Source organism: Anabrus simplex, chromosome 2 (assembly GCF_040414725.1).
Source record: "Anabrus simplex isolate iqAnaSimp1 chromosome 2, ASM4041472v1, whole genome shotgun sequence".
NCBI classification, from domain to species: domain Eukaryota; kingdom Metazoa; phylum Arthropoda; class Insecta; order Orthoptera; family Tettigoniidae; genus Anabrus; species Anabrus simplex.
Window position 1 is genome coordinate 670,273,445 of NC_090266.1, and position 16,935 is coordinate 670,290,379.

General features: G+C 38.8%; 1 protein-coding gene across 1 annotated transcript in view; it reads left to right on the plus strand.

Annotated features, from left to right (window-relative positions):
* Wnk (Wnk kinase) overlaps window positions 1–16,935 on the plus strand; it is an 834,378-nt gene that overhangs the window by 464,401 nt on the left and 353,042 nt on the right. The window contains exon 10 of the mRNA XM_068226022.1: window positions 15,053–15,210. Coding sequence (XP_068082123.1) covers window positions 15,053–15,210 — 158 coding nt within the window. The remainder of the gene's footprint in view (window positions 1–15,052; window positions 15,211–16,935) is intronic.

The following is a 16,935-nucleotide window of genomic DNA, read 5'->3' on the forward strand; positions in this document are numbered from 1 at the left end:
ACAAAAGTCTATTGAATTTTTCAAGGGTTTGGAATTATGAAATTTATAATGTTTTCTAAGAAATCTATATAGATATCTTGAGATTTTGTGAGTCTGGCTATTTCTACTGTTTATTATTGGTTGTATGAGAACTTCTTTCTTGTGAATTTTTGGAAAGGCCCTAGCTGTGGGTAACTTAGGGTTCATGTTGATTAGTTTCTGTTCTATTTCATTTAGTAGGAAGGTTGAACTTTTTAATAAAGTTTTCAAACTCTGTTGTGTTCTAATTACCGGATCTTTGTTGATAAATGTGTATGACTTATCTGCAAATAAATCTTCAGGTTATATTATTAGTTTCTATCTTTGTTTTTATTTCTTGATTTCACTTTTGGTTAGTGTAATCAGAGTTTTTTTAATTTTCTCTGGTTAAGACGGGTAATTTCTTTTCAATCTCATATCTTATGTCATAATACTGTTCTGAAGGAAGTTTGACTATGTTTGATTCAATTTCATCTACTGTATCAGTAATATCCTTCTCCTTGTGTATACTAGGCCAATTAAATTTAGGCCCTTTGTTGAGAATATTGATTTCGTCTTCCAAAAACTGTGTATTAGTCAAATTGATGGTAAGCTGGGTATTATTAGTTAAATGGTTATAGTTTTAATTTTGTTATTCTGATCATTTTTATTTTGGTTAGAAGTTCTTAACCGTGAGAGTTTATCTTCTAGTGTTCTTTGCTTAACCCTTTCAGTCCAGGTGTACAGTATACTGTACATCAAATTCATTAGCTTATAGCACCAAGAATTATTAGTGAATAGAGGAGTTCTCTATCTTGCTAGAGACTTCTATGCTTTGTCTTTGTTTCTCAATTGGTTGAAGTGACATCTACCAACACATTAGTGAATTATGAAGATAAACAACAAACATGGCAAACAAGCATGCTGTTAGTGGAGGTAAGTGGGAAAATTTTATTCTTTATTTTTAACATTTTATTCTGTTTAGGGTAAAGTTCTGTTTGGGGGTTAAAGATAAAGGTTTGAATAGAATATGCATACTAATTATAGTTAGTCTTTCATATCCCTTGACTCATAATATCCTTGTATATTAGCATGTACAGTATACTGTACATGGGGTCTCAAGTGTTGCAAATAGTGTGACTGAGTTCATTATCTTTCACAAAGTTTTATTTATATACCTGGTAGTTTCTAGTAATACAGAAGAAGATTAAGTGTTGCATACACTAGATTGTCTCTTAGAAATGTAAAAAGAAACTTTGTTTTTGTTCTGAGTTCCCTAAAAATAAATTTTTGTTGAAATTCAGGCACATCAAGAGTGAAAATGAACCCAAGCGAGGTTGATATGATTTTGAAGTTGTTGGAGAATGGAGATGTGTCTGATGTGGAGGAACTAGCCAGTGATGATGAAGATGAACCACAAACCAGCCACAAATACAGCGCATTGTTACGTTATCACATTCAGTATTATTACACATTATGAAACTCCAGTACTCTTATGCCAAACTGAGTTGGCCAAATTTTTAGCTAATAATTATTAAAATACAGCTTTATTTTGCGATATATTTCAGGAGCTGATGTTGAGATGATATCTGTAAGCAGCCCAACCGAGGCAAGTGGCAATGGATATACTATTTGTACTTCTGGAGATGCTGAACTTTCTGTTGAAGATATTTTCCTGACACAGAAGCCTGATATTCTGCTCCCATGACAATGTGCAAACCAAACAACACTTTAATTACTTTCCTCGGGTTTGATTGGCTTGTATGTCACGCCTTTCTGAAGTGCATAAATATTTGTTTTCTCTGAGTGATGGAGTACAGTCAAAATGCTAGAAATGCTGGGTTGGCACAGAAGGAGAAAATGGATTTGTTAGATTTCAGGCTTAGGGTAGCTGAAGCTTTTGTGAAGGTTTGATAACCAATTCAAAGGTATCAAAAGAGGAAGGCTATCTACAAGCCCTGTACCATCACCTTCAACTATAAAAAACAAACAACTGAGAGGAGACCATAGAGGGAAGTGCAGGATAGTGTTGATCACTTACCAGAGCATGATGGCAATAAAGAACCTACTCGATGCAAGAAAATTAATTGCACCCAGCGATCACACATTATCTGCAGAAAATGTGGAGTACATCTTTGTATAAATAGGAACAGGAACTGCTTTGCAGCATTTCATAAGCAATGAAATGAATGTGAATTGTTATGAAGCATTTCTTTGTCGGTAACATGTGAACAAAATATGAATATTTGTAATTATCTGTAAACAATGAAAATATCTCAAAAATAGATAATTTCAGTTCTATAGGAATGTATGGCTTACTATTTAGTACAGTAGAAACATTGTATACCTCCAAATCCTGTCCTAAGAAGGTTGCCATCCCAGGGTAAAAGTTTAGGATTCAGCAACACTTGAGACCAAATGTACAGTATACTGTACGTGATATATTTTTGTAACGGGAGGGTTAATATTGAGGCCTATTTGAATATGAATTCAGTGTATGAATGTATACAGCTCAATTTTTTTTTTTTAAATATGCAAGGTATTAATGTTTTTACTACAAATAGGACATATTCCTAGAAAACAAATTCTGCCATAAGTTAAGATATTTTGAAGGGGTTTATCCAAACCCACACTTCTCATACTATTGATTAGATGTTGTCAGACAACTAGTATTTTAGATAACACCTGATTAATTTCTATCTAAATTCTGCATTTTCCTATGATTATACATATGTGCCCTTACATGTTTTTTTGTGTATCCAAGTGTATAGTTTTTCTTATTTAAGAACATTGTCTTAAAAAGACAGAACAGTACCTAATTGTAAGAAAATTTTAAATAGTGTCAAAAGACTTTCAGTGAACAATTTTAAGAATGTTTCAGGAGCATCACTTAATTTTAATAATTTGCTTTGACTGTTAGTATAGTTTTGACTAAAATGTATGTGTTAAGATAAATTATTATGAGAATATCGGGATCCCGACGATCTGTGATTTTGGGGAAAAGGATTTGGCTGAGGATGCCCACAATAAGGGCGAAACATGTCCCAGTTAATTGTAATGTATAAATCTTAAGCATTCTTATGAATGTAATGTATTGAAAAGGTTGACCATATAATAAACCTGATTTGTTTTAACTTAATAAGTGGTATGTTCTGAGCTGTCAGCAGAGAGATGGCGTGGAATGACGTTAGGAGACGAATAAGTTTGAGTGGTGTCTTTAAAAGTAGGAAAGATCACAATATTGAGATAAAATTGGAATTCAGGAGGACAAATTGGGGCAAATATTTGTTCAGTGGAAGGGGAGTTAGGGACTGGAATAACTTACCAAGGGAGATGTTCAATAAATTTCCCATTTCTTTGCAGTCATTTAAGAAAAGGCTAGGAAAACAAGTGATAGGGAATCTGCCACCTGGGCGACTCTCCTAACTGCAGATCGGTAGTGATTGATCAAAACAAAACAAAAAGTAATGTCCTTGCCCATTGTTGTTTGACTGTTGAAGCTAAAAATGGTCCATTGTTAATTGCAGCCACCATGAATTTTAGTTTTTAATAATGTGTGTGACATAGTACAAATGTTGGATAGGAAGGGCACGATAGAATATTTATGAAAGAAATCCTAATAGAGATTTTTCCAATTTTCTTTGATGTTAGTTGCTAAATGTGTGCCCATCTACCCTTTAACACTAGGTTTACCGCAGCGGTCAAAATGACCACTTTCAGATTTGTTTTCTCTATCACTCTTGTTATACGGTTAGGACATACAAACCCTTTGGTGGCTTTTATTGATTTTAAGAGTTCTTTTCAGCATTTAGCTTTGAAAACCCGTAACACCTTTCTAGTTAGCCCTATGAGGTCATATACCTACTTTTACCGGACAGTCATTTTGACCAGTACTGCAGTAGCTACCCCATCAGACTTTTATGGCATTCATTTAGAGCAGGATATCATTCTAACAAGCTGTTACAGTATACTTTATTACTGTAGTATCGAATAGAACGTATTGTTGTGCTACAATGGGGCAGCTGTTGGCTCATTTCAAACAATGATACAAGTACACTGTCAGGAAAATATAGTATTTGTTCAGTAATGAAAGGTGTGCAATCATAACGAGCAGTCAGTTGCCGTGTTCACTCGTTACAAACGTTCAAACTAGATTTCCCGATTGTTTGTAATAACCCCGAAGAAACATGTTCTCGCTTACTCTGCTGACGGATGCCGAAATTCTGAACCATAAGCTTAACATTTCCCCCATCGCAATCAAGCGATAAAGCTGGGACTGATTTGGACCTCGATAATTGCAAAGACGTGTTTAGCTTGACAAATGATTCTAGTTGTGCCGAACCTGTAGAATTTCCATGTGAACATGAAATCACACAACAGCCTTCGACCTCAAGGGTTAGGGTATTACCCGCCAAATGGCGGCGCAGCTGATGACAAAGGTAAGCATGTTTGACGTTAGTCATTTTGTATTTACGTAATTCTGTGCACAGTGTAAGTAAGTTTGGTTTTATATTTTGCGGGTGTAGGAAACACCAAGGAAGATAATGAAATTACTAGCAAGGAGCACGATATAAACTGCAGAAGGCCGAGCGTACGCTGTAGTAATTCAACATACGGGCGGGCATAGTCAGCACGTGGCGATCGGCGAGGAAGAAGCTGCTTTGGATGGAACAGTGTGGACACTTGTTGATCTACAAAGCCTGCCAGGCTGTCGAAGACAGTAAAATATACTGAAGGAAATCCCAGGTCTCACAGGACATGCAAAGGGCCACATTGAAGGAACTTGTGCCGCTACAGGTTGTTGTCTTTTTATTGACAAATCCAGGCTGCGCCACATCGAACGATATACTGAGGTTAGAACCCGCGAAGTTCTGAACAATCCTGAACGGACACTTACTTTTGAAGAATTGGGCGCTCATTGGTATTTTATATGCACGCGGAGCTTATGGAGCTGATACAAACGCTCTTGATCTGTGGTCACAGAAGTGGGGTCCTGGAGTTTTCTCCCAAACTGTGTCACAAAACCGTTAGCTAGAAATCGTGAGGTTTCTTTGATTCGATGAAAAATCTACCAGCAGGGATCACCTGAAAATTGATAGATTTGTGCTTGTATCTGTTGTGTGGGACAAATTTACGTCTGATTTTACTATTTGCTACAGACCAAGTGAGAACATTACCGTGAATGAACAGCTCTTTCCATCGAAAGCTAGATGCCCATTTATGCAGTATATGGCCAATTTTGGTTGCCTGTCGATATGGAAGCTAAGTATGTTGTAAACGGTTTTCCCTATATTGGAAAAGATGAAATGGGACCCACCGATCGGACTCTAAGTGAACATGTAATATTGCGTCTTGCTGAGCCCTTCATCAACCAGGGAAGAAATTACTTCTTCACTGCACTGAAACTAGCAAAATCAAAGAAAATGAACAAAAGTATCATAGGCACACTGAACCGTTGCAGGAGAGAAGTTCCTCCTGTGGAGACCAGCAGTGACCGACTCTATAGCACAGTAGTGTACAAAAATGAGGATGCAGCTCTCCAGTCCTACCACGGTAAAACAAACAAGAATGTCTACATTCTCAGTAGAGTACATACTGATGTAAGCATCAACGAACAACATCCGAAGGAAAAAACCTGAAACAGTCTCTTTCTATAATTCTACCAAATTTGTTGTCGACATAGTAGATCAAATGGGCCGTAAGTATACGGTAAAATCGATGAGTCGGCGATGACCAGTGCACGTTTTCTTCACCGTACTAGATCTCGCTGGTATACATGCTTAAACAATGCATAAGGCAACAGTCGGCAAGCAAATACCAAGAAGGGCATTCCTGAGACAACTGGCAACCTCTAGCGAATCCTTACGCGTTTTCTCGGATTAGTAGGCTGCAACAATGAGGCCCTAATCTCTGAAGAAGTTCTCATCGCAGATAGCGTCAAGTTGCAGTGTGTAAAGGGAACAAGACAATTGAAATGTGTGCAATCTGTAGAAAACTGGTCTGTGGTTAAGTTCATTTCAAAGGTGACAAAGCAAAGTGTGTGTGAATAGTGCGGCAAACAAGTTCAAAAGCAGAAAGTGCCATTCATGCAGATATGTATATAATGTAAACTGAAGTGTGCAAGAACATCATTCAGCCTTTATTATTTATTTATTTATTTATTTATTTATTTATTTATTTTTTTTTTTTTTCTGTGATGTTTCTGTACTCAATTCAAACCTTTTTCTGGCTCCATTATACTCAAGATATGAATACGTCACTATCGGTCAAAATGACTGCTTCGGTAAAAGTAGGTAGAAACAATGTTTGGTAATGCTAGTGTTAACCCCTTGCTATGAGGAGTTCTTGAGATTCGGACATTAACTAGTGTTTGGATTCTGGAAAACGTCTGGTCTTGCCCTCAGATAACAACTGCTCTCCCTTTCCCTTCTTCTATATTACTCGCCGCATAAGGCTATTCACAAAAAACAAATATCTCTACCCTATTCTCTTATTTTAATGGCTCATCACTGCTGTCAATTAGACTAGTTACATATTGAAATCACAAGACAACCTTCAACAAACTAACCTCAATGTAAGTATTGATAATAGAGGTTCCCGTACCCAAGTAAATGATCAAACTAAAGATATTCATAATTAAGTCTGCTTTCAAGCTCAATGAGGAATGAAGGAAATAAATACACTCTCTCACACCCACTCAATTTAATGTTATATATTCCTGCCTTTATTTCAATATGCACATTGTTATTACCATATTCTTTGGTGTTTGCATGGTGTAAATAATTTAGTTTCATTCATGAAATTTGCTATTACGTGTTAGACCGAAGCAAAAGCACGCTGTAATAATACACACAAGCAGGCGATTTTAACTGTCGCATGCACAAAGAAGATACGAAAAGCAAAACAGTCCTAGAATTCCTAGAAGTGGAGGGTTTTATCCTAGCGAACAACCCACACATAATGACCTACATATGCCGCAATGGCATTAGTACTTTAATGACTTGATATTTGTCAACACCTACTTCAGAAGCACCGACTTCAAGACACTTGGAAACTCAGACGTGGCTCCCCTAAGGAAACATATACTTGTATATGCCCAGATCGCAAGAGATGAGCCTCTACCAAACATCAGAGATCAGGAGAGAGTAACAATAAAGAGAACCCTGAATCCCAGCATCCTAGCCGGAATACAGTCATCATTGGCAGATCACATTCTAGACGCCGGGCTGAGTGGCTCAGACGGTTGAGGCGCTGGCCTTCTGACCCCAACTTGGCAGGTTCGATCTTGGCTCAGTCCGGTGGTATTTGAAGGTCCTCAAATACGTCAGCCTCGTGTTGGTAGATTTACTGGCATGTGAAAGAACCCCTGCGGGACAAAATTCTGGCACCTCGGTGTCTCCGAAAACCATAAAAACTTAGTTAGTGGGACGTAAAGCCAGTAATATCATTATTACACATTCTAGACGAAATAAAACAGGGAGAGGTATACTCCGCAGCATTGAAACTAGACAACCATATCAAGGACGCTCAAATGTGGGGTTCAGGGAGCAAACGGAAGCCACAGCCATGGTTCGACGTGACCTGTTATGATAAAAGAAAACAGATAGTGGACTTCCTACATACTGCAAGAACCACCATAACTGAAATTGACTTACAGACCTACAGCACTCAGAGACTCACCTACAAAAACCTACTCAAGGAAAAGAGAGCGACCTGGGTAGAGGAAGAAGGGAAGATTATTAGAGAAGGCTTCAGAAAACCACTTTGCGGCATTGAAATCTAGGACACCAAAGTTCTCCCAAGCTATGACAATGGAAACATGGAACTCACACTTTCAACAGATCTATAACAGGCAATCAACCCCAAGAACAATACACGCAACTCCGATTTCAGACTTCCCACGCATCACAACAGAGGAAGTAACAAATGTGGTCATGGATCTGAAAGGCCGTAAAGTTGCTGGACCAGACAAAATCTTTAATGAGCATCTGAAGGAAGCCTTACCACACCTTGTGAAATTATGGACAGCCTTATTCAACAAGTGCCTAGAGATAGCCAAAGTACCAAACAACTGGAGGACTGCAACACTCAAACTTTTGTACACCGGTAAAGGGAGCCCCGACCTCCCGGACTCCTACAGAGGAATTGCATTGGAGAACGCACTGTTCAAGGTATTCACCAGAATCCTATCTGCAAGATTAGAAAAGAAAACAATTGGACAAATACCAGATCAACAATTTGGGATTAGGAGAGGCAGATCGACACTTCATGCAATAAGTAACCTAATGGATGACATAAAGGATGCACTTAGGCATCACAGAGGGAAACTCCACGTCATATTCATCGACTATAAGAAGGTCTTCGACGTACTTGACTGCCAGATAATCATCGACAAGCTGAAACGTATGATCGGACAAGACAACTATCTGATGATCATCATGGACAACATATCGCAACTAAATGAGCTCATCATCAAATACAACATTCAAACTTCGACCCCGATACCACAAACTAATGGAATTCTGCATGGTGATCCAGCGAGCCCCCTTCTGTTCAATCATGCAACATTAGAAGTTATCGAGTGCTTAGGAAATCTAAAGGAACAGGTCACATTCTACGCGTACACAGATGACATGGCAGTAGGCTCATCAAACCTCGAGGTACTACAGGAATGTGTGTATCGCCTAACTTTATGGGCAGAGAAGAATAAGGTAGAGATCAATGAGCAGAAGACAGTCCACAAGATATTTAGGAAGGGAGGGAAAATAACGGTCAAAGAGCAACTGTTCTTCACTTCAAACCAGGAACCAATCAAAATAGTAAAGGAATTTAACCATCTTGGAATGACACTACAAACCTCTGGAACGACCTACACTAAGCACATCAGAAATAGAGCAATGACAGCCATAACGGCCATCAGTGACATCCAGCTCCTGCACGGACTCTCTGTACCCATTGCCATAAAGATTTTCAACACAAAGATAATGCCCATACATTGAGCAGATCAAAGCAACATATCTTAAGAGATTACTATGTGTATCAAAATTCACTCCCTCCAGACTAACATACGAGTTCATCAGAGAACCTTTCTTCATTAAAAAATTAAGACAGAAAATGCCCCTACCATCCACAAAGGCATATCAGGAACTCTTAGAAGAACTGCAGAACATGGAAATAGAGATATGGCTGGAATTCTACTTGACCAAAGCAATGATGTCTACAGACTAGAAAGGTGCAGACTACGATCTTACGCCACATGTGGATGCAATTTAAATTGAAGTATTTCATCTTATATCCATGTTGAACTGAGAACATAAGAGAGGTAAATTAAGGGGTCCACCTTTTCGATACAAATAAATGTTATAATGGTTAAGTTACAACATGTTTACTTGGAACTAGTTTCAATGCTGTTTAGCATCATCTTCAGCCAAAATGTGAGAAATAAGCATAGGTACATACATACAAACATATACATTACACAAAATATTATAACATGATTAAATAAGAGTAAAAAGGGGAATAAAATAGTGAATAGATATTCAATCACAAGTTCATAACTTGGCAGTGATTATCAAAACAACCCGTGGAGGGTGAATTAAAATAGTAATCTAATTGTACAAACATGAGTTAGGACTCAACAAATGTAATCTTTAAAAAAATAAATATAACACTGTAAAACTTTGCTTGAGTCCGAGATGAACTTGGTAGTCAAAGATTTGAATTTGTAGTCACTTATTGCATTAAATGATGTCACTTATTAACTAAGAGTGTAGGGAATATTTTCTTTGAGCTTTTGACAGAAATACAATATTCAGTTTGCATAAGATGTTCTTGTGAGAGCTTTGAAGTTAGTTTTACATCATGGCTGTGCTGTTGTCTGCAGTCTATTGTTTTTATGTTGGAACGTAACGTGTAAGGTGGAGACCAAGTTTTTGAGCCGAGGTTTCTACGATGTTCGCAGTTCAATGCGGGACCTGCAGTGTAAACAGGAGATATTTTTAAAAGTTGAAATAGTGAAGAAAAAGAGAGAGCTTGGGCTTTGACTGAATGAGACTCACCTCGGGCTGCAAAGCTGTGACGCGTGATGAAGAGGAACTGAGCTTATCCATCATGCTCAGTAATAACTCTCAATGACAGCATAGCAACAAGAGATAATACAGTAATTTACATCTACCGTATCGTATTTAAAATCAGCTTCTAAATGTTCTTGTTCAGAAGACTATGCCTTCTGCACAAGAAAGTTTTATTCCTAAATAACTGCTGGTTGTAATACCGAGGGGAGTGTTGAGGCATTTAATTGCACTTCTGCTATGGAGCCAATCTCAGCGCAAGTGGATTTGAACCCCACTGTCCGCTGTCCTGAGAATGGCTCTTTGTGGTTTCCCGTTTCCACTTCCAGAAAAATGCTGGGACATTCAGGCCACAGCAGATTCCTTCCACCTCGTTACCCAATTTCATTCACCATCATTCATTTCATCTTCATTGGCTCCTCAACTGAGGTTGGCATCAGGAAGGGTATGGCAGCTGAAAAAACATGCCATATATGTAAATGTATCTCACCTCATCCTTGACACCATATCAAGAAAACAGGACTGAGGGTAGACATACATAAAACTGCTGTTTATTAATATGTTTAGCCTCCCCTGCAAACCATGTGATCTTGCCATGGTGGGGAGGCTTGTGCGTCCCAGTGAAGCATATACTCAAGCCGCAGGTGCAACCACATCGGATGGGTATCTGTCAAAAGGCCAGACCAACTAGGTTCATCAAAAGGAAGGTAGCAGCCTTTCGGAATTATGAGGATGGCAGTCTAGATGATTGACTGATATGGGCATGTAATAATGCTTAACATGGCTTAGCTGTGTTGTTACTGCTATACAGTTGCGAGCAACAGGAAACTACAGCTGTAACTACCTCCCGAGGACATGCAGCTCTCTCTCTGTATGAATGATGTACTGATGATGGCTTCCTGTCGAGTAACATATTCAGGTGGTAAAATAGTCCCCAATTCAGATCTCCATGTGGGGACTATACAAGAGGGAGTGATCATCTGGAAGATGGATACTGACATTCTGCGAGTCAGAGCGTGGAATGTTAAAGTTTGAATTGTTGTGGTAGGTTAGAGAATCTGAAAAGACAGATGGATGGACTAAAGTTAGATATGGTTCGTTTAAGTGAAGTATGTTGGCAGGTAGACCAGGATTTTTGGTCAGGTAACTACAAAATTATAAACACAAAATCAAAAGGGGGAAATACATTAATAATTGGTTTAATAATGAATAAGAAAATATTGCAGCAGTTAAGCTACTATGACCAGCATAGTGAAAGGATTATTGTTGTCAGGATAGACATCAAACCAATGCCCACCACAATATTGCAGGTCTATATGCCTACTAGTTCAGCAGATGATGATGAAATCGAAAGAATATATGAAGAGATAGAAGATTTAATACAGTATTGTCTGTTAAAGGTGACTAGAATCTAATGTGTTGGGAGACTGGAATGCAGTGGCAGGCCAAGGAGGAGGAGGTAATACAGTAGGAGAGTTGAGTTCTGCACCGATCATAATTTAGTCCTTGCTAATACTTGGTTCAAACACTACAAACGATGGCAGTATAAGTGGGCGAGACCTGGAGACGCTGGGAGGGATCAAATAGACATCATTATAATTAGGCAGAGATTCAGAAACCAGGTGTTGAATTCCAATACTTTCCCAGCAGCAGACATAAACTCCGACCACAACTTGTTGGTCACGAAATGCCATCTGAAGTTGAAGAAATTGAAGAAAGAAAGGAATGCAAGAAGATGAGACCTAGGCAAGTTGAAAGAAAAGAGTGTGAGAGATTGTTTCAGAGAACATTGTTGCCCAAGGATTAAGTGAAAAAGGCTGAAGGAAACACAATAGAGGAAGAATGGTCAGTCATTAAGAATGAGATAAGAAGTGCTGCTAAAGAAAGATTAGGAAGAAAGGAAAGATCAAATAAGAATCAATGGATAACTCAGGAGATACTCGACATGATTGAGGAACGACAAAAGAACAAGAAAGCAAAAAATTAAGATGGCAGAAAAGTATACAGTCAATTATAATTCTATTCACTTATAACATGATGTATTTCTTGTTTTGTCCATTCTATGCTATTCTTGCAGAACACGAGGTAGTCCTCTTTGCTTATTTACAACTAACAGCTCGAGTTTCTTTAGAAAACATGGCGCTGGGGCTGTACATTAATTAAGGCCACGACCCCTTCCTTCCCACTCCTAGGCCTTTCCTATCCCATAGTCCTATACCATAGTTGGTGCAACGTAAAAAAAAAGTAAAAAAAAAAAAAGAAAACATGGCAGACTTATTGAAACTTTCCTCAGAGCCAGGAGTGCTCTAAGGGCTCATCCCACCAATCTTGATAGCTGCAGTCGCTTAAGTGCTACCAGCATCCAGTATTCAGGAAATAGTGGGTTCGAATCCCACTGTCGGCAGCCCTGAAGATGGTTTTCCATGGTTTCCCATTTTTGCACCAGATAAATGCTGGGGTGGTACCTTAATTAAGGCCACGGCCGCTTCCTTTCCACTCCTAGTCCTTTCCTATTCCATCGTCGTCATAAGACCTATCTATGTCGGTGCGGCATAAAACAGATTGTAAAAAGGGCTCATCCAGACAGTCTGTGTAGTATAATATAGGTCATTGGTTTCAATGGTAAGCACTTGTTGCTAATTGATGTACATATTTAGCCATGAGGATAATTGTTACTATGCATGTTATAATCACAGTCACAATTGCTGAGCATGTCAAGTAGAAATCTTGTCTCACTAGCACAGGTACACAGCTCTACTAACAACTGAGCCTTACAGAACAGAGGGTGCGGCAAACAAGCTATTATCTCTTGCTCGCCCCTTTATGGGGGGAGTAGACCCTGTCCTTCCCTTCAGTTTGCTATACACACTTAATTTGAGTTTGCTATAAACTCTTGTTTGGTGGTCGCTGTAGTAGTGATAGTTGTAGCACAATGTGATGGAACAATGGCTGGAGGGCACATATTTGGAAGACTCAAGTTAGATTGTGGTTGAAAGAAGAAGGCTACCTAGGAGATTAATGGGCTCGGCCATGGATATTAAGAGAGGACCTTGAAGTTGAAGAATAGACTCAGCTTTTAATGATTTTAATAGATCTGATGGAATGAATTGTGCTAGTTGGAAATAAAAGTTTTTTGAGATGTCTAGTTCATTCACAGACTTGTAGACTGTATATTCAAAGGCATAACAGTCTGTAATGAAGATATATTTATGATAAAATTATTTTTTATTATATTGTCACCATCTTTGTAAATCTTTCCATTCAACTGCTGTGACAGTTTTTGTTCCTTTTCCCAGTAGTTAGAGCCTTCACATCTAATTGAGGTAAATATACAACAAGATATTGAACAGTGTTCGCTTTCTTGATTGAGTGTAAAATAAGGGTTGTAGCTTTTGTTTCATTATACTGTTGAGAGGTACAGAAGGAGTTTTAGATTATACTACTGCCTCATTTCAGTATTGTTTGGTTAAACTGTAGTATTATATCATACTAACAATTCCCCAGCTCTACCAGCATTGAAGTAACTTTCAAAAATTTGATTTGAGCACTACTTGTCACACTGGTTTTTATTTTGCGATCTGCTTTACATTGTGCCAACACAAATAAGTCTTATGGTGACATTGGTGTAGGCAAGGGCTAGGAGTGGGAAGGAAGCATCCATAGCCATAATTAACTTACAGCCCCATTTGCGTGGTGTGAAAATGGGAAACCACGGAAGACCATCTTCAGGGCTGCCGACAGTGGGGCTCAAACCCACTATCTCCCGTATGCAATCTCATAGCTACGTGACCCAAACCGCACAGCCACTTGCTCAGTTGTCACAGTAGTGAATGTCCAATGACTTAACCTCTGATCAACTTCTTTCTCATGTTTCATCTGTTTCCTCAGCCTCTTTATCAATTAGTGTGTCAATTTCTGTAGCCAGGGAACACTACTTATACTTCTAAAACTGGGAGAGTTGGTCGTGCGGTTAGGAGCGCGCTGCTGTGAGCTCGCATCTGGAAGATAGTTTGTCGGCAACCCTGAAGATGGTTTTTCCTGGTTTCCGATTTTCACACCATGGAAATGCTGGGGCTGTACCTTAATTAAGGCCACGGCCGCTTCCTTCCCATTCCTAGGCCTTTCCTGTCCCATCACCACCACAAGACCTATCTGTGTCGGTGCAACATAAAGCAAATAGCAAAAATATACTTCTAACAGTTTAGGCAGTGTATTTTCTTTTAAGGGTCTCTGACTTACATTTCCTTTGGCTTGTTTCACATTTTTTTTCATCGTACACTGCCTTCCACCTTACCAAAGTTTCTCTCGCAGAGTGGAAAAGTATAACAGTCGTTGGACTTGGTCCACTAACGGATATTGGATACCAATAACGATCTTCTCCTGCTGTTCCACGCTTGATGCGTGAGCCCTCTGGGCCGTGGGCTTGAAATATTTCTTTAACATATAAAAGTAATTATTTGGCAGATTGTTAAGAATTACAAAGAAAATGAATATGGCTATTTTTGTACAAAATTTAATTCTAAAACTCTGCATGAATACTCTATTTTTTATGCAATTTACAGATTACCCGTTGTTTGGGTTTTATCGGTTAAAGCTTGCATCAAAAGAGATGGAAAAACACTTCTTTCTGGAAAACTGTTAGAGTTAGGAATAAAATGCTTAACATTTTTGTTGTTGTAGAAAACTGAAATATAAGTAAACTTCAGGGAGCATGTTCACTTTTAAGGGTCTCAAGATGCTCAAGTTTTCCAATGTACTCTACTTCTTTTGTTTTAAGTACCTGCTCCCGTGATAAGCTAGCATAATTGTATAACCTATCATCAATTGGAAGAAATAACTTTTCTGATGGTAAAGGAATTACTGAAGTCCTGAGATTAGCCTCCCCATACAAAATAACTTGCAAACTTTCTCTCTTAGTAATGTTGTTATAGATGGTGAATTGGTTTGGTGTGATACACTGTCTTTGATGTAATTTCTCTGTGCAGGCACTCCTGAGTTCATGGCTCCCGAGATGTATGAGGAACATTATGATGAGAGCGTGGATGTATATGCCTTTGGAATGTGCATGCTAGAAATGGCAACTTCAGAATATCCATATTCTGAGTGCAGTGGACCGGCGCAGATATATAAAAAAGTTGTTAGTGTGAGTATGTTTTAAATATATGTGTAGTATTGACAGTCTATGTCATATGTTAGACAATAATGGTAATAGTATGGGAAGATCCCACTCCAGCCTATGAATCATTATTTCAGCAATTAAAGGCAGTTTTAACTTCTGTTAGTGCATAGTAGAAAATCTTAATCTGTCTTAAGTATTTAGTTTCAACTACAATTCTGTTGTTTCAGCTAACTTGTTATAATTAGGCTACACCTAAATGCTGTTAAGAATATTGTATGATTTTTGTGGAATCCTTGTGAAATCCTTTAGATATTTCAGCATTTAACAACTTTTTTATTTCTGTTAGAGCATAGTGGAATATAATAATAATAATAATAATAATAATAATAATAATATGTTTATGTAAATAGTTCAAACTACTGAGCTCGATAGCTGCAGTCGCTTAACTGCGGGCAGTATCCAGTATTCGGGAGATAGTGGGTTCGAATCCCACTGTCGGCAGCCCTGAAGATAGTTTTCCATGGTTTCCCATTTTCACACCAGGCAAATGCTGAGGCTGTACCTTAATTAAGGCCACGGCCGCTTCCCTTCCAGTCCTAGCCCTTACCTGTCCCATTGTCGCCATAAGACCTACCTGTGTCGGTGCGACGCAAAGCCAATAGCAAAAAAAATAGTTTAAACTACATTTATTTAGTTTGTTATCCTATTATTTTGTAATTAGGATACACTTCTATTTATTTTATTAATTGGTATATTGCTTGCTTTATCATTGTGTAGTATAAAGTATTCCTTTCCTTTTGATTTTAAGTTTATTCACAGAATACTTTAATTTTTTATTGATTTTTCATAAAATGACATATTTCCTTGAAGGATACTAAAGAATGGCTTAGGGAAAGCAGGCGTAGGGACTGTGGATGTGAGCAGGTGTTACGGAATATGAGGGAAGAAGTAATGAGTTTGATGGAGATAATTATGATTCTACCGGAGGATAGGAATGAAGGTAGATCCTCCTCAAACAATGTACAAGACATGATAAGTATAAAAAGAAGAAGAGAAGGACAGGAAGAAGCTGTGGGAGAAAGGTGAGCTAATGTTTTAAAGGGAAGGGAATTGAAAGCCAAGGGACCAGTCGGGAGGGGGTTTGGGGGAGAGTTCAGTAGAGGTATTGTTATTACTGGGCGAGTTGGCCGTGCAGTTAGGAGCGCGCAGCTGTGAGCTCGCATCCAGGAGATAGTGGGTTCGAACCCCACTGTCGGCAGCCCTGAAAATGGTTTTCGGTGGTTTCCCATTTTCACACCAGGCAAATGCTGGGGCTGTACCTTAATTAAGGCCACGGCCGATTCCTTCCCATTCCTAGGCCTTTCCTCTCCCATCGTCGCCATAAGATCTATCTGTGTCGGTGCGACGTAAAGCAACTAGCAAAAAAGAGTAGAGGTATTGGTGAGGAATCAGGATGAATCACTGCAGGGAGAGCAGGAGGAGGAAGATGAGGCACAGAAGTGTTGTAGAATTACAGATGAGGGAAGAGATACGAGGAAAATGAAAGATAGGAAAGAGAAATGCAGACTAGAGTACAGTAGAGTACAAGATGAGGGAGGTGGGACAGTGTCATGAGAGGGAGAAAGGGAAGGAGGAGATAAGTTCTAGAGCCATCAGGCAGAGCTTGAGAGGGATCTTAAAGAGTTGGGTGGGGTTGAGCCTGTGGTCATGGGTGAATCCATTATTAGGCATATGGGGAAAGGGTGTGAA